The sequence below is a fragment of the Macrobrachium nipponense genome, chromosome 32 (genome assembly GCF_015104395.2).
Source record: "Macrobrachium nipponense isolate FS-2020 chromosome 32, ASM1510439v2, whole genome shotgun sequence".
NCBI lineage: Eukaryota > Metazoa > Arthropoda > Malacostraca > Decapoda > Palaemonidae > Macrobrachium > Macrobrachium nipponense.
In genome coordinates this window covers 27,469,108-27,483,728 of record NC_061094.1, presented here as the reverse complement: position 1 = coordinate 27,483,728, position 14,621 = coordinate 27,469,108, and the positions used below count along the sequence as shown (strand labels likewise).

At 48.4% G+C, this 14,621-nt stretch overlaps 1 protein-coding gene across 3 annotated transcripts in view; it reads right to left on the bottom strand.

Moving 5' to 3' along the window:
• Positions 1 to 14,621, bottom strand: part of LOC135207287 (probable dolichyl pyrophosphate Glc1Man9GlcNAc2 alpha-1,3-glucosyltransferase) — a 222,911-nt gene that overhangs the window by 106,739 nt on the left and 101,551 nt on the right. For all 3 annotated transcript variants that reach the window (XM_064238956.1, XM_064238958.1, XM_064238957.1), the window contains one exon: positions 14,024 to 14,266. In XM_064238956.1, coding sequence (XP_064095026.1) covers positions 14,024 to 14,266 — 243 coding nt within the window. The remainder of the gene's footprint in view (positions 1 to 14,023; positions 14,267 to 14,621) is intronic.

Below are 14,621 nucleotides of genomic sequence, written 5' to 3'. Positions count from 1 at the left end.
CAAACGGTCTCAAGCTGTTCGGGTGCCACCAGGATCATCCGAACATTCGTGGTGATCAGCGCCCCTGCTGATCACTTTGCGAATCAGACAGAACGGGAAAAAGGCGTAAACGAAGAGGTTGTCCCACAGGTGTTGAAGAGCGCCCTCTGCAGCTGCCCATGGGTACAGCACAACCGAGTAGAAAACCTGGAGTTTTCTGTTGTGCCGGGTGGTGAACAGATCCACGACTGGATGCCCCCACAGGCTGAAGAGCCTTTCTGTGGCGGAAAGGCTCTTCAACCTGTGGGGGCGTCCAGTCGTGGATCTGTTCGCCACCCAGCACAAAAGAAAACTCCAGGTTTTTTACTCGGTTGTGCCGGACCCATGGGCAGCTGCAGAGGGCGCTCTTCAACACCCGTGGGACAACCTCTTCGTTTACGCCTTTCCCCTGTTCTGTCTGATTCGCAAAGTGATCAGCAGGGCGCTGATCACCACGAATCTTCGGAGTCTGGGTGGAGGGACCACTCAGTTCCTATCACCTGATCCTGACGGCTGAGCTTGTCGGCTACCACATTCCTCTTGCCTGGAATGTAGTGGACTGACAGCTCTACTGAGTGTGCCACGGCCCACTCGTGCACCTGCAACGTCAACTGGTGCAGCGGGAGGGACACTAGGCCCCCCTGCTTGTTGACGTACGCCACTACCATGGTGTTGTCGCCCATCAACGCCAGTGAGTGTCCCACCAGACGATCTTGGAACTCTTGGAGAGCGAGGAATGCTGCCTTGAGCTCCAGGACGTTGATGTGAAGGTGCTTGTCATGATGGTTCTACACGCCTGCAGTCAGCAACTCCTCCAGGTGTGTGCCCCATCCCTTTGTCGATGCGTCTGAGAACGGCAACATCTCCGGGGAGAGAGAGAGAGAGAGAGAGAGAGAGAGAGAGAGAGAGAGAGAGAGAGAGAGAGAGAGAGAGAGAGAGAGAGAGAGAAGAGGCACTCCTCTTACGAAGTTCCCGTCGTCCAGCCACCAGGCTAGGTACTGCCTCACCTCCTCCGTGAGGGACACGGGGAAGAAGGGAGGGTCTCTCGCCTGTGACCAACACTCCTTTAGTCTCCACTGAAGAGACCATAGGTGAAGACGCCCATGAGGGACTAGCTTCTCGAGAGACTACAGGTGACCGATCACTACCTGCCACTGCTGAGATGGTTGCTCCTGTAGAGACAGGAACTGTCTTGCTGCCTCCCTGAACCTGCTGATCCGCAAATCTGCGGGGAAGACTCGCCCTGCTACCGTGTCGATCAGCATGCCCAGGCACTTCATCCTCTGCTTGGGCTTGAGGTTTGACTTCTCGTAATTCACTACAACCCCCAGATCGCAGCAGAATTCGAGGAGTCGATCTCTGTCCTGCAGCAACTGCAAGCGGGAGCTCGCTAGGACTAACCAATCGTCGAGATACCTCAGAAGACGTATCCCTGCCGAGTGGGCTCAAGCCGACACCAGCGTGAACACCTGTGGGGCAGTTGAGGGACCGAAACAAAGTGCCCTGAATTGGTACACCGTCCCGTCGAGGATGAAGCGGAGGTACTTCCTGGAGGATTGATGGATGGGTATCTGGAAATACACATCCTTCAGATCCACCGAAAGCATGAAGTCCTTTTCCCTGATAGAATCGAGCACTGATCGTGCTGTTTCCATCATGAACCGAGTCTGGCGAACGAATCGGTTCAAGGGAGAGAGATCTATCACCGGGTGCCAGCCCCCCAAGGACTCCTCCACCAGGAAAAGTCGACTGTAGAAGCCCGGCGACTGATCCCATACGATCTCCACAGCCCATTTGCTCAGCATGGCTTCTACTTCCTGCCGAAGCGTCACATCCTTGATCAAGCCAGGAACGTAGGTTTGCAGATGGACCAGGTTGGAGGTGAGGGGTGGCCAAGACTCGAAGGGTAGTAAATATCCCTCCCGAAGGACGTTCACTATCCAGGTCTCCGCTCCGTAGCGCTGCCATGTTGCCCAGTGGCTCGCCAGGCACCCACCCACTTCCGGCAGCAGATGAGGGGGAATTGCCGTCCCTAGCGTTTCCCTCCTCTCTTCGACTTCTTCTTCCCAGATTCTCCTCGAGAGAAGGGCTGGGAGGAGGGCTGGCTTCGACAAGGCGATCGTCTTAGCCGCAGAGGAAGCGCTAGCTAAACTCTTGGGCTTAGCAGCAGTCGTCCGAGGTTACCCAGCCACCTTCGAGACTGCCTGGTGGACGAGACGGTCACTGTCGTCAGTGCGCCGCTGTTCCACTGCAGCGTCCACCATCTCTCTGGGGAAGAGAGAGGAGGAACTCCGCACTGGTCCATTGCGAAGACCCAAGGCCACCTCATGCCCAGCCGCTCTGGTCACTCGGGTGAGAACAGCGCCTCTATGCCGGAGAACCAGGTTGGCCCACAGGTTAGCCGTCTAGTGGGCCAGGTAGATGGCCCTACCCCCAGACTGGCACAGTCTCACAAAAGCCGGGTCCCCTTCAGGAGTAATGTTCCCCAAGGAGGCCGCAGCTTTCGACACTGTGAGGGACCACAGGTCGATCCAGGAGACTGCTTGGAATGCTGCCATTGCGATAGACTCCAAGGCAAGTGCCTCTTGCTGTGAGAACCAGAGGTTCTCCGACAGGAGCTGCTGCAGAGACACCCCCAGAGTTAGCCTAGCTAGCTCCGGGTTAACCTTTTTTAGGCGGCAGAGGGTCTTCTGAAGGCACGTAGAAACGCCTCTGTCTCGGTAGAGGTGGGGGAATGAGCTTGGAAAACCTACCGGAACGAAGCAAACCCTCCTGTCCGGAGACGAGAGCATCCAGTTGGCTCAGTACGCTGTCAGCCAAGGCCGGTCGCGGCAGACCCACCGTCATCCTGGGTTCCTTTTTGGGTCCCCAGAATGACTCCAAACCCGATGTGGGCTCGTAAGGTGGGAGCGGCGATCCTTCCCTGAGGTCGTTGTGCTGACGAATCAGCGCAATAACCTCCGTGAACGACCTCTGGATTTCAGGAGTGACTGCATCCTGCGGAGACGGACCGTCAAGCCTGTCCAGTGAGAACGCCTCCCGAGACCCTCCTCCTTCACAGGAGGAACCACAAAAGACCCCTCCTGGTCTCCTCCTGCCACTTGCGCATACGATCTGGTCGGTCCTAGGACTGTGCCAGGTTAGTAGGGCGTCGTGGCGGGATCGCGAAGAGCGCACCCCTCGCGATCACTCCTGATCGCCTCACTCTGTCCGGTGTAGCCCGAGGAAGTTAAAGGGATAGGAGAGGAAGACCTGACACTCCCTCTGCGCCCACTGGCAGAACTGGTGTGCTGAGGGGGCTGCAGGCGATCACCAACCTACGGTGGCGATTGTATGTGTTGGTAAACTCCTTAACCTTAAGTGGAGGGGCAAGGACACAACTTAAATGTAGGTTCTAAATGTCTATTGTAGAAATATATATAAGATCCAGGGGACAAACAGCAGACAGCTTAACAAATAGACAGACGAGACGAGACTGCCTCACGAGAGCAATAATTACACTGTTGCCAATACTTAAATGTTGCCATATCATATTACTGGACTTAACATGAGATACTCTAATGGCGCGCAACATGTGAAATAATGTTTGAACATAATAATAACATAATAATACTGGTACATGTGAAATGCGTCTTTTTCATGTACCTACACCTCCCTCCCCCTCACGCTCGTAGTGCATTCTCGAGCGGACTCCTTTTCCATGAGTCTTTGGGAACGACGTGGGTTTACTGGAGGAATACTGACTAAGGACTCTCTTTCTAGGTCCTGGCTAGGGGCCACAGGGACAGGGAGAAAGGGGTCACTATTAGTGGGTGGCACCAGGCGAAGAAAACGACGATTACGCCACCACACACGACCACTAGGGAGACGAATTTGATAGTCTCTTGACCTTCCATGACCCATGACAGTGCCAACTTTGTCCCAACGATGAGAGGTCGGGTTCTTGAATCCGAACTGCTGTCCGACACTCAACGTGGGTAAGGGTGGGCATGCTTGTCGTACTTGGTCTTTACCTGCTTGTAACGAGCGCAGCACGGCCGGTCACAATCTTCGGTCTTGACCTGCCACTCCTCGGAGAATGCTTGAGGGTGGGCAGGGATACATGACCTGAGAGGACAGCCATACAGGATCTGGGCAGGAGAGCGTCCAGTAAAGTTAGGAGTATTTCTGAGCTCCAATAAGCCTCGGTCAAATGCTTCACAATCAATGTTGCCAGATGGGGCTGTTTTGAGGATGAGGTGCTTGATCGACTTCACAGCGGCTTCAGCGTGACCATTCGATTGTGGGTAGTGGGGTGAGGTTACCATGTGTCGAACTCCCCATCGCTTCATAAAATCCTTGAACTCTGCGCTGGTGAATTGGGGGCCTCCATCTGTCCTTAGGCGAAGGGGGGAGCACCAACTTCACGGAAATAGCGGCAGAAGATCCTGATAGTATTGGAAAGCGGTAGTATCGCCTTGGCAGGGTGCGACAACAGGCCATCCTGACAGGCGATCGACGACGACGAGGAAAGACTTCCCTGCAACAACAAAGAAGTCGGCTGAGACGGACTCGAAGGGTCTTGTCGGGTTGTCGTCATTCATTAGAGGTTCCTGCGGCTGAGATGGCTGCAATGTCTGACATGCCTCACAAGCTCTGACTGTGTTGGCAATATCAGAGTCAATGCCAGGCCACTGGCATTGACTGACTGCCTTGCTCTGCGCTTGGTTGCTTCCACACCTCTGTGGCTGTCATGCAAGTGGGACAAGGTGCGACGACGGAGAGTGGCAGGAACTACAACCCTTGCTCCATACAGGACAAGGTTACCATCGGGAGGTAAGAGATTTCTTCACGTAGTTTCCAATAAGGAAGTAAGGAATTGTGAAGGTCATATCTGTTGCGAGGAAATCCTGATGTGACACAATCGAGTAGATGAGTATACGCAGGATCTGCTTTCGCTGCGTCACGAAGATCCTGAAGTATCCTGTCGGGATCCTGAGCTGGAGACTCGTCTGAAAGCGTAACGGCGTTCACAGCCATGACAGTTCGAAGATGAGCAGCGGAAGAAGCACCCGAGATCTCGTCCTCCTGTGTGGGGTGGCTGACTGGGGCGTGAGACAATGCATCTGGGATGCACAGCAACTTACCCGCACACCACACAGCTGTAAAGATGTAGGGCGAGATTTTCTCCTTGAGGCGCTGGAGACGAGAGTTCTCGATGGCATCCAGCGTATAACTGTTCAGAATAGGTATGAGGGGCCGGTGATCCGTCATCAGAGAAATTCTGTAGCCTGCTAAATATAGCCTACATTTTGACATTGCCCAGACAACGGCTAGCATCTCAAGCTCGATGGTGGCATATCGTGTCTCTGCGTCAGCGAGAAAACCGAGAACCACACTGAACTAGACGCAGGTGTCCATTACCATGGTCCTGCAGGAGGGCATATCCAATGCCGTGGAGGCGTGAAGCGTCCGTCTGAAGAACAACAGGTAGGTCTGGGTCGAAGAGGGCGAGAACTGGTGGACTGGTGAGAGCTAACTTGACACGTTGAAATGCTTCATCATGGTCGGGGGTCCAAACAAATGCTCTCTTGGGACTCATCAGTGGACGTAAAGGTTGGGCTGCAATGGAGATGTCAGGCGTGAACTCCGCTAACTGGTTGACCAATCCATAAACGATCTGAGGTCTGTCAGATTAGCAGGGGTTGGTTGGGTAAATACCTTGGGATGGGCAACTCTGACGTTTGTCTGCTTATCAGCTGAGATGCCGTCTCCTGAGAGATTGTACCCACAGAAATTCACGAGGGTGCAGCGACCACAAAGTCCATCGGTCATCTGCAATGTATGAACCGACCATATGGCGTAATAAAGGTGGTTAATTGCTGATCTTCTTCTGCCAGTTCCATCTGCCAGTAACCATAGAGAGCATCAGCTGTTGTGAAATAACGAGCCTTCGGGCCTACACTGCGAATAGCGGCGTAGGGTGTGGGTGAAGGATGGCTGGCGAGAAACCTGGTATTTCAACTTGGTCAGATCGACAGTAATTCGTACTCCTGTCCCATTCTTGGGAACGACGACGAGAGGGTGGCACCAAACTGACGGGTCATCACCAGCAGGTTTTGATTATCCCTTGGGGCACCATGGAGTCAAGCTCTTCTTTGACTTTGGTCCTTAAAAGCGAATGGAATCTGTCTTGGGTGGATGCAAAAGGCACTGCACCATCCTTAAGGTGGATTCTCATGGGAGGACCAGCCATAGGCTTGAGAGGAGCTGTCTTCAACTCTTCTTTCGAGACTAACACATCTTGAAACTCTTAAGAAAGTATTCCTTTGCTGCTGAAGGTGATGTGGTCGCTGAGATGGGTAGCTCCTTGACTCTAGTAACGTGTTTAACTTCTAAAATAGGTTTAGGGAAATCAGGAGATATTATGGCCAGTTCCTCCACAATGACCATAGGATAAAAGTGGAAATTCCACATTTTCATGCACTTGAATCCTGGCGAGACAGGATCGCTTGCCTAGTGTAAGGGTAGCTTGTAAGTATACCCAGAGCAGGTGACATTGGAGATCCATCGCGTGAACGTCGCACTTTGCGGAGGTGTCTGCAAACAGCTCCTGGAGATACCCAATGTGTCAAGGTGCTGCTTTCCAATAACAGTGACATCGGCACCTGTGTCTGGTAACATTTTAATGCGAGACTTAACATCGCCAAACGACAAGGAGGACACAGATAGGTTTGGGCGTCTTGGAAATGGTGCGAGGCGATCCTAGGCGACGACAGCTGGTCCTTGAATCTTGCGATTTGTTGTTGACTGAAGAGGCACACTGTTGCTTGAAGATCTGTCCTTGACGAAGATTCTTCTTATTCTCCCTACAACACTTATCGAAGTGTCCAATGCGTGACACAGACGGCACTGGACCTTGCTGGCAGGACACTTCATGGTCCTGGACCAATGGCCAACGCGGTCGCAGCTTTTACAAGTACTGTTGGCCGCAAGGCATTTGTCTTGATCATGCTGACGAGCACAGTACTGGCACCAAGTTGCTAGGTTTCGAGGGTTTGGTTTCGGCGAAGGTGGATGCTTTCCGCTTGACTTCTTGCTTCTCTTGTAGGCCGAAACAGCACACAGCTGATTGGGTGGGCACGTATGGCAGAAGTTGCAGTTTTAGCCGCCTCATACGACCGACAGGTGGTGATGAAATCTTGCAAAGAAGAATTGGCATCCAAGGCGATCAACTTCTGAACCAAGTCCGCGTCTCGAATGCCCATCAAGATAATCATTTTCAGCTGGGTCTCTTCACATGCGACAGCGGTACCTGGGCATAAATCAACTTCTTCCGCAAGGCGTCGAAGTTTCACATAGAAATCAGCGAAAGATTCTCCTTCCGATTGCTTGCAGCTAAGTAACTCTCTTCGGCGAAGTACTTCATTCCTTAAACCCTTTATATGTGACTGTAAGGCGTCCAGGACTTCATCTACAGGCTTATCTGTAGAGGGAGATATTTGAAGTGTGTGTTCTAAAACACGCTGCGTTTCCAGGGTTAAACACATCCTCATCTGGATCATTTGCTTTTCCCGTGGAAGCTTATAAAGATCCACCATGACAGCATAGTCATCCCACCGACGTCTCCATTCCCTGAACATCTGGAATGTTGCATCTGCCTTCAGTGGGGGTGGCGTTTGCGCGGTTGCTTTCTGTGGTGGTGGAAGAGAGGGCTGACTGGAGTTCGAAACCACCTCTGTGCCAGGTGTAAGGGTACCTGAATGAGAATGGATGATTGGTGCAAGAGTTTGAATGAGGGCGGGGGGGGGACAGTAAACCTTGCATTCTCCTCTCTCTTCTAAGATCATCTTCTCTAAGGCGAATTGCTTCTTGTTCCCTTCTTCTTTCTTCTTCACGTTGTCTGTCTTGTCTTCTTGTTTCATCTTCCCTTCTTCTTCTCTCATCCTCATACAAGCGAGATTCCTCTAAAAACTTAATCAAAGCGAGGAAATCTGTCCCAGTAGCTTGAGAGGTAGATGGGGGCTGGTAGTGGGGGCTTAAGAGTGGTGGGGAGGGAGAGAATGGATGCTCCAACACTCCCCCAACACTCAGAGTGTGGGCGCCCACATTACTGGATTGCCACTGTTCTGTGGGCTCTTCTAATTGGTCTGCAGGCGTACCTTTCGAGTCCGTCATTATCGTCAATGTGCAGTGCGCAAGAATAAAGTTCCAACAAAATTATTAAAATTATCCCAAAACGTCTGATACAAGAATAATAAATAAAATTCGTTGAAGCATGAGTGTGTGCGTATGTGCGAGAAATACGTCAGCCAACGAGGGGACTATTGAGCGATAGTGTCTGCCTACGGCAGCTCACATACCAAGGCGACGTTGCCAAGTCGACTCAGTCATCCCGTGACATGGCATGAGTTCGGGTGTGACAGTCGGTGCTCCGGCAAAGCCACAACAGAATAAATGGGTACTCAATAAAATGACATAACAAATCACTGAGCACACAAAAAAGGCACTATAAAAGCACAATGCACTGCACAACACTTCACTGAGTACTTGAGGCGCTACACTGCACACAACATAGAATAAATCGGCTTTTGAACTGAACATCCAATATGGCGATGACCGTCCGGTTCCCGATGTCCAAGTCTTGATAAACTTCAAACAATACGACACTTCCAAAGTTCACTGCGCCATGTATGTGTTGGTAAACTCCTTAACCTTAAGTGGAGGGGCAAGGACACAACTTAAATGTAGGTTCTAAATGTCTATTGTAGAAATATATACAAGATCCAGGGGACAAACAGCAGACAGCTTAACAAATAGACAGACGAGACGAGACTGCCTCACGAGAGCAATAATTACACTGTTGCCAATACTTAAATGTTGCCATATCATATTACTGGACTTAACATGGGATACTCTAATGGCACGCAACATGTGAAATAATGTTTGAACATAATAATAACATAATAATACTGGTACATGTGAAATGCGTCTTTTTCATGTACCTACAGCGATCGAGCGGCTCTCCCGGGGAGAGGGGCTGGACCGAGAACAGTGGCGACGGTCCCGAGTGTCAGAAGAGCTGCTGCTGGTCCCCCTCTCCGCCCGGTCCCGGTAGGAGCAGCGGTCAGGGGACCTGCAGAGCCCGCTGTCGCGGTGGGAGCAAGGCCTGTCCTCACGGCGCACCACACCACTTGGACCAGCCGAGGCTGGCTCAGGCGACCGAGGGGACCGCTTCCTCACCTCAGCCCGCGACCGGTCTGGGACTGTTGTGTCAGCCCTGGGTACCAGCATATTGCCTCGAGGTGATCGCTGGTCTGGTGGGAGTCACCTGAGCGACCCCGCCAGTCTTCTGCTCCGTGCCTGGATCCTGGCGCCGAGCGGACTTGGTTCCCTGGGTCTTGGCGGGTGACCGTACACTCGGTACCTCCCACGAACGAGAGGCCAAGACGGTACCTGGCGCCGAGGCAGAACCTCTGGCACCAGGCGAGGAGGTACCAGTGTTAGCTGGCGCTCCTCTGGTCCCCGTCTTCTTCTTCCTTGCTGAAGGAGAGACGGGCCCCGTTCCCGAAGGAACAGGAGGACCAGCGGAAGTCCCAACCATCCCACCGTAGTGGGACGGACCCTTAGAAGGCTCAGGACGAGCCTTCTTAGGGGGGGGAGGAGGCAACCTTCTTCTTCTTTGGCTGTGAGGCCTTAGAAGTTGAAGGGGAAGCGGCAGCAGATGACGAAGAAGACGATGAAGACGACGACGACACGTTCCTCTTCTTTTTCTTCTTCTTCGTCAGCTTCCTCAGGACCACCGTCAGGTCTTCCATCCAGGACGGAGCTGGGGCAGTTGCCGAAGCAACAGGGCCCGACTACACCTGTCCGGAAGGACCTGGGGTAGGGGCAGCAACACCACGGGCAGGAACGACGGCGGCAGGAACTGGTACCGGCACTGGAGCGGCAGCATACTCAGGAACAGGAGGTGGGGCAGGAACCAGCGGCATCCTCTGCACAGGAGGCAGGTTCAGGGGAGAGCTCTTGGGACAACGGAAGTCAGGGGCTGAAGCAAGAGTGGCTAAACCAGGTGGCGCCGTCACACCGGGCATCATCACCTCCAGTAGCGGCGCCTCCACAGCAGCTGTCGGGGTCACCGTGGCTACGTGCTGGGTGTACACCAGGTGCAGCGGAGCAGCGTAGACCGGCATGGACACCATTATGGTAGTCAGGCCATGGGTTACCAGCATACCCCCCCCCGTGACTCAGCAGCCCCTGAACCGTCGGTGTCCCTCGCAGCCCAAGCGAGTACCAGGCCCCTCCGAGATCGTCCCCCTTGGCAAGCAGATCTGAGGAAGGAAAAGTCGGGTGAGTTAGTGGGGGGGTCTCCCCTTGCCTGGGGGGGGGGGGGGGGGGGGACAGTTCCCACCCCGAGCGAACGGAGGACCCCGAGTAGTATAACTGGATGTCGGGGTATCTCGACCCCCACTCCACGCTCGACTGATCGAGAGAGGAGAAGGAGTGAGAAACCTCCCCTGAAGGAGAAGGAGCCATACGAGGGAGCTGAGATGGAGGGAGAAAAGAAGAAGACGTGTCCGTAACCAAGGGCGTAGCCGGAGAACCCTCCGACGACTCCTTGGCCGACTTACGCGGCTTCTTCCTCCCACCATAGCGCTCCAACTTGCTCCTCCGACCAAAACACACATACATCACATTCTAGGTGCGAGAGCATTCCCGCCCTCGACACCGAGTATAAAACTCATGAGGGTCAACCTCAACAGAGGATCGAAAGGCCCCACACTTATGGCCCTCCCCCCCCAGGGCACAATCTGCGGCTGATGGGGGGCGAGGGGGTCTCTCCGGCTCTTGGGATTCCATTTCGAATCACAATATACTCACAATAATCACTGTATGATATACAAAAACACACACGTACTTACGTATATCCTTGCACAAATACACAAAGTAAAAGAGAAAGAAAAAAGCCTTCACACAGTGAAGCAAACAAAGCATACGACAAGAAGCAGGTAGAGAGGCGAGCAACACGTCCATCCACCTACGTGGCCGAAAGCAAAGTGACTCCTCTCCTCGCAGTCAAGCTGACCGCCAAGTGCCGGACAAGTAGTTAACTGCCGAACCCCCTTGTTCGAAGCTTACGACCAGTTCAGCTGCCTCTAAGTACCTTCCTATTGTTAAAGGACTGAGGATTTGTATACGTATCGGAACAATAAAATTTTTAAGATCATTTCATTGTCACTATTCATTGTAGACCTAAGTTCCAGGTGGTTCACGTTGCTGCCACTCTAATGGTTGTGTCACACAGGCTCCACCCACCAGTTGATACAGCGGATGCATTGTAGCTATAGTAATACTTTTGTATTTACTTACTGTTTACATTAAGGGATAAAAACAATCAAATACGACTATTTCAAATTTTATGGTTACATTGCAAAAACATATTGTTATAAAAAAAAAATTTTCTTTTTATTGTTGTAACATTTGAACTGAGGTTTGATAATCACACTTCCTTGTTGAACACAAGGGCAATGGGTGAATGAAAGTTTTTTAAATGTTTCCTAATATTTTCTTAAATTTAGCTACACATGACATTTTCTTAGTTTTAAAATATATGACAGATTTCACTCTTATGAAAATATTATAGCCTTTTTGTATGAAATATTTGTTTTTGCATTAAAATGAGATAAATATGGAGTATGTTAGTTTGCCGGTTCATGAATTTTTAACAAAATCCTATGCAATTGTGTTGTATCACTTAGAGCATTGCTGTACATCCTATTTATGATATGTTTTTTTCCCTGGCAATGAAGATTTTGGCACTGGGATCTACATGGCATTCAAATTACATTGTAGTCGCCTATGAGATGCTTGTTTGGTGGCCTCTGATTGGCTGGTACCGGGAGATAGGCAGCTTGCTCAGCGTCTCATATTTTTGTCGGTAGCTTAGAAAGCTAGCAATATGTTTATGTTTCTTTATTTATCTCATGTTTTGCACAAGATAGGAAAGTTTTGGTCATACCATGGGATTTGATATTAATTGTACTGCTAAATAATTTTTTCCTAAAATCAATAATAAAACGCAAAGAAATTATGAGCAAAAGTGAAGAGAGAAGCATGTAATTCTTTATACTTGTTTTTACTTATCATCTGATTTTACATCATTCATGTGATCAAGACAAAATAAATATTATGTTTTTATACAATAAATTCACCCTGAATACGCTGGTGCTTTCAGATTTCAGATGCGTGTGATATGTGAAGCTTAGGTTGAGTTGAAGAGTGCGAAGTCTGTTCTTCCCTGGACTGATCTTCCTGCCGCCCGCCTAGATCTCTAACGATACCTCACCAGATTATCTTTTTTTTTTCTTTTTATCAGATACATCCAGACATACTCACATATATGACATTGAAGTGAAAATGTTTGAGAGTCATAATGGGAATTCTGTCCATTTATTTACAAAAAATTGAATGACATAATACAGTAAATATTGTCAAAACTGCAAACTTCTCATATTGCTCATTGGCAATTGTCAACAGCTGCTGAGGACCAACGCAATGGGTCTTGCAGATCACTGTCTCTCGGCAGGTGCTACTGTTAGACTCGAGTCATGTACAGATGCAACCTAATAAGACATATTCTTCATTTTTGCTTCATATATTGTGCACATCTAAAATCTGAAAGCACCAGTGTATTCAAGGTGAATTTGTTGTATAAAAACACTAGTTTTATTTTACCTTGATTGCATGAATGATACAGAATCAGATGATAAGTAAAAACAAGTATAAAGAATTACTTGCTTCCCTCTTTACTTTTACTCATAATTCTTTTGTGTTTTATCTTATTTCAGGAAAAAATTATTTAGTTGTAAAATTTATGTTATTAATATTAAATCCCATGGTATGACAAAAACTTTTCTATCTTGTGCAAAACATGGGATAAATGAAGAAACATAAACATATTGCTAGCTTTCTAAGCTACAGACAAAAATATGCAACACTGAGCAAGCTGCCTACCTCGGTGTACCAGCCTATCAGAAGCCGCCAAACAAACTTCTCACAAGCACAGGGCTCACCCAAGAATCTACCCTAAGTGAACCAACTATAGTACATATATGCCCACTCACAACTACAGTTATCTATGGAGTCATAAATTTTGGAAAACTAAATTTTTAAAAATTCTGTAGTGCTTTTATTCCCAAATTAATTGCACCAGGTATGTGGATTAAAATGTGACATGAAATATTTCATCTGTTTGCGGAACTGCTATCACACTATATTCTATCAATTTGAATAAAAAAAATTAATTATTTGCTGAAAGTTTTTCAATATTTCATAAACTTTTTCAAGACAAGGTACTGTAGTTCTCGAACTACCCATAGCTGAATAAAATCTTCCTTCAATAAAAGTTTATTCTTATTTCTGCCTAATTCAATTGCATGTGTAATATTAGTAAGGTGGTAATACACTATGGACAAAAGAAAATCATATTTCATATATTTCTCATTCTTCACGTAGAAATTATATCCTAGATGTAAACCGTTCTGACACAATAATTCTTCATAAGGGAACCAGGCAAAGTTCAGAGCGGTTTGACAGGAGTTGCACAGTTCACAAATTAAATAGTAGCTAAAATCAGACTTGAAGAGCCTGGGCTAATCCTCTGAAAGGTAGTTTATAAATCTGTGGTAAGAAACATAAGTATCTGTAGTTTGCTCAAGTTCCACAGCAGGGTCAAATTGTGATAAAAATAGATAAGTTCCATAGGGCTTACTAATACTTCATAAATATTTAGTTATTTTTTTATAAAATATTACAATACAGATATTGGAATATGATAAATGTTGCTAATACACTGGAATACGATAAATGTTAGATAAGTAAATGCTGTATACGACAGTTTTGAAAATATGTCTGAAAGGAAAAGTCTGCTAGGTTGATTTGGTAAAATTTTCCATCCCTACACACAGACAAAAAGAAACTTATACCCACACCAAAATACGTAACTCCAAAATATTTATCCACTTACCTGATTTAGCTGTCCCATGTAAATAAAAGGCCCAAAAGAAAGTCCAAAAACAGCTAAGACTGTCACACCCAGATTCAGTAAGCGGATAATTGAAAGCTTGTTCCATTGTATCTTCCCCTCAGAATCAGTGAATAAGCAGTATGATCGCAGGAGATAGATAAAGTATGCTGGAGCTATATACAAATATATATGCTTTAAGTTTAAGAGAACTGAAAACCAGAAAGCCGCCTCGATTTCCCGCCTCTGAAAAATAAAACGGCCCTGTAACATTAACATTATAATTTTATATACATAGATACATACATTATATATCACTCGTATCCACAGGTGAAAAATAAGAGACGGGGTATAGGTCCTGACCAGTTGCAACTTTATTTCCAAGCCCCAATTTTAGCTTCATTTCTATAAATGTATTTCACTGAATCACTAAATGAAAGTTACATTTAATATTACTCTAATTGAAGTTTCTAGCAGTACACTACTCCTTGTGAATCAGTATTGTTGAGTTACTATTATGTCTATTTTGTGTCCCTGATATTCAGGCACAACTAACAACCAGGCTACTTGTGTATTTCCAGTTCATATAAAATTACCCCAG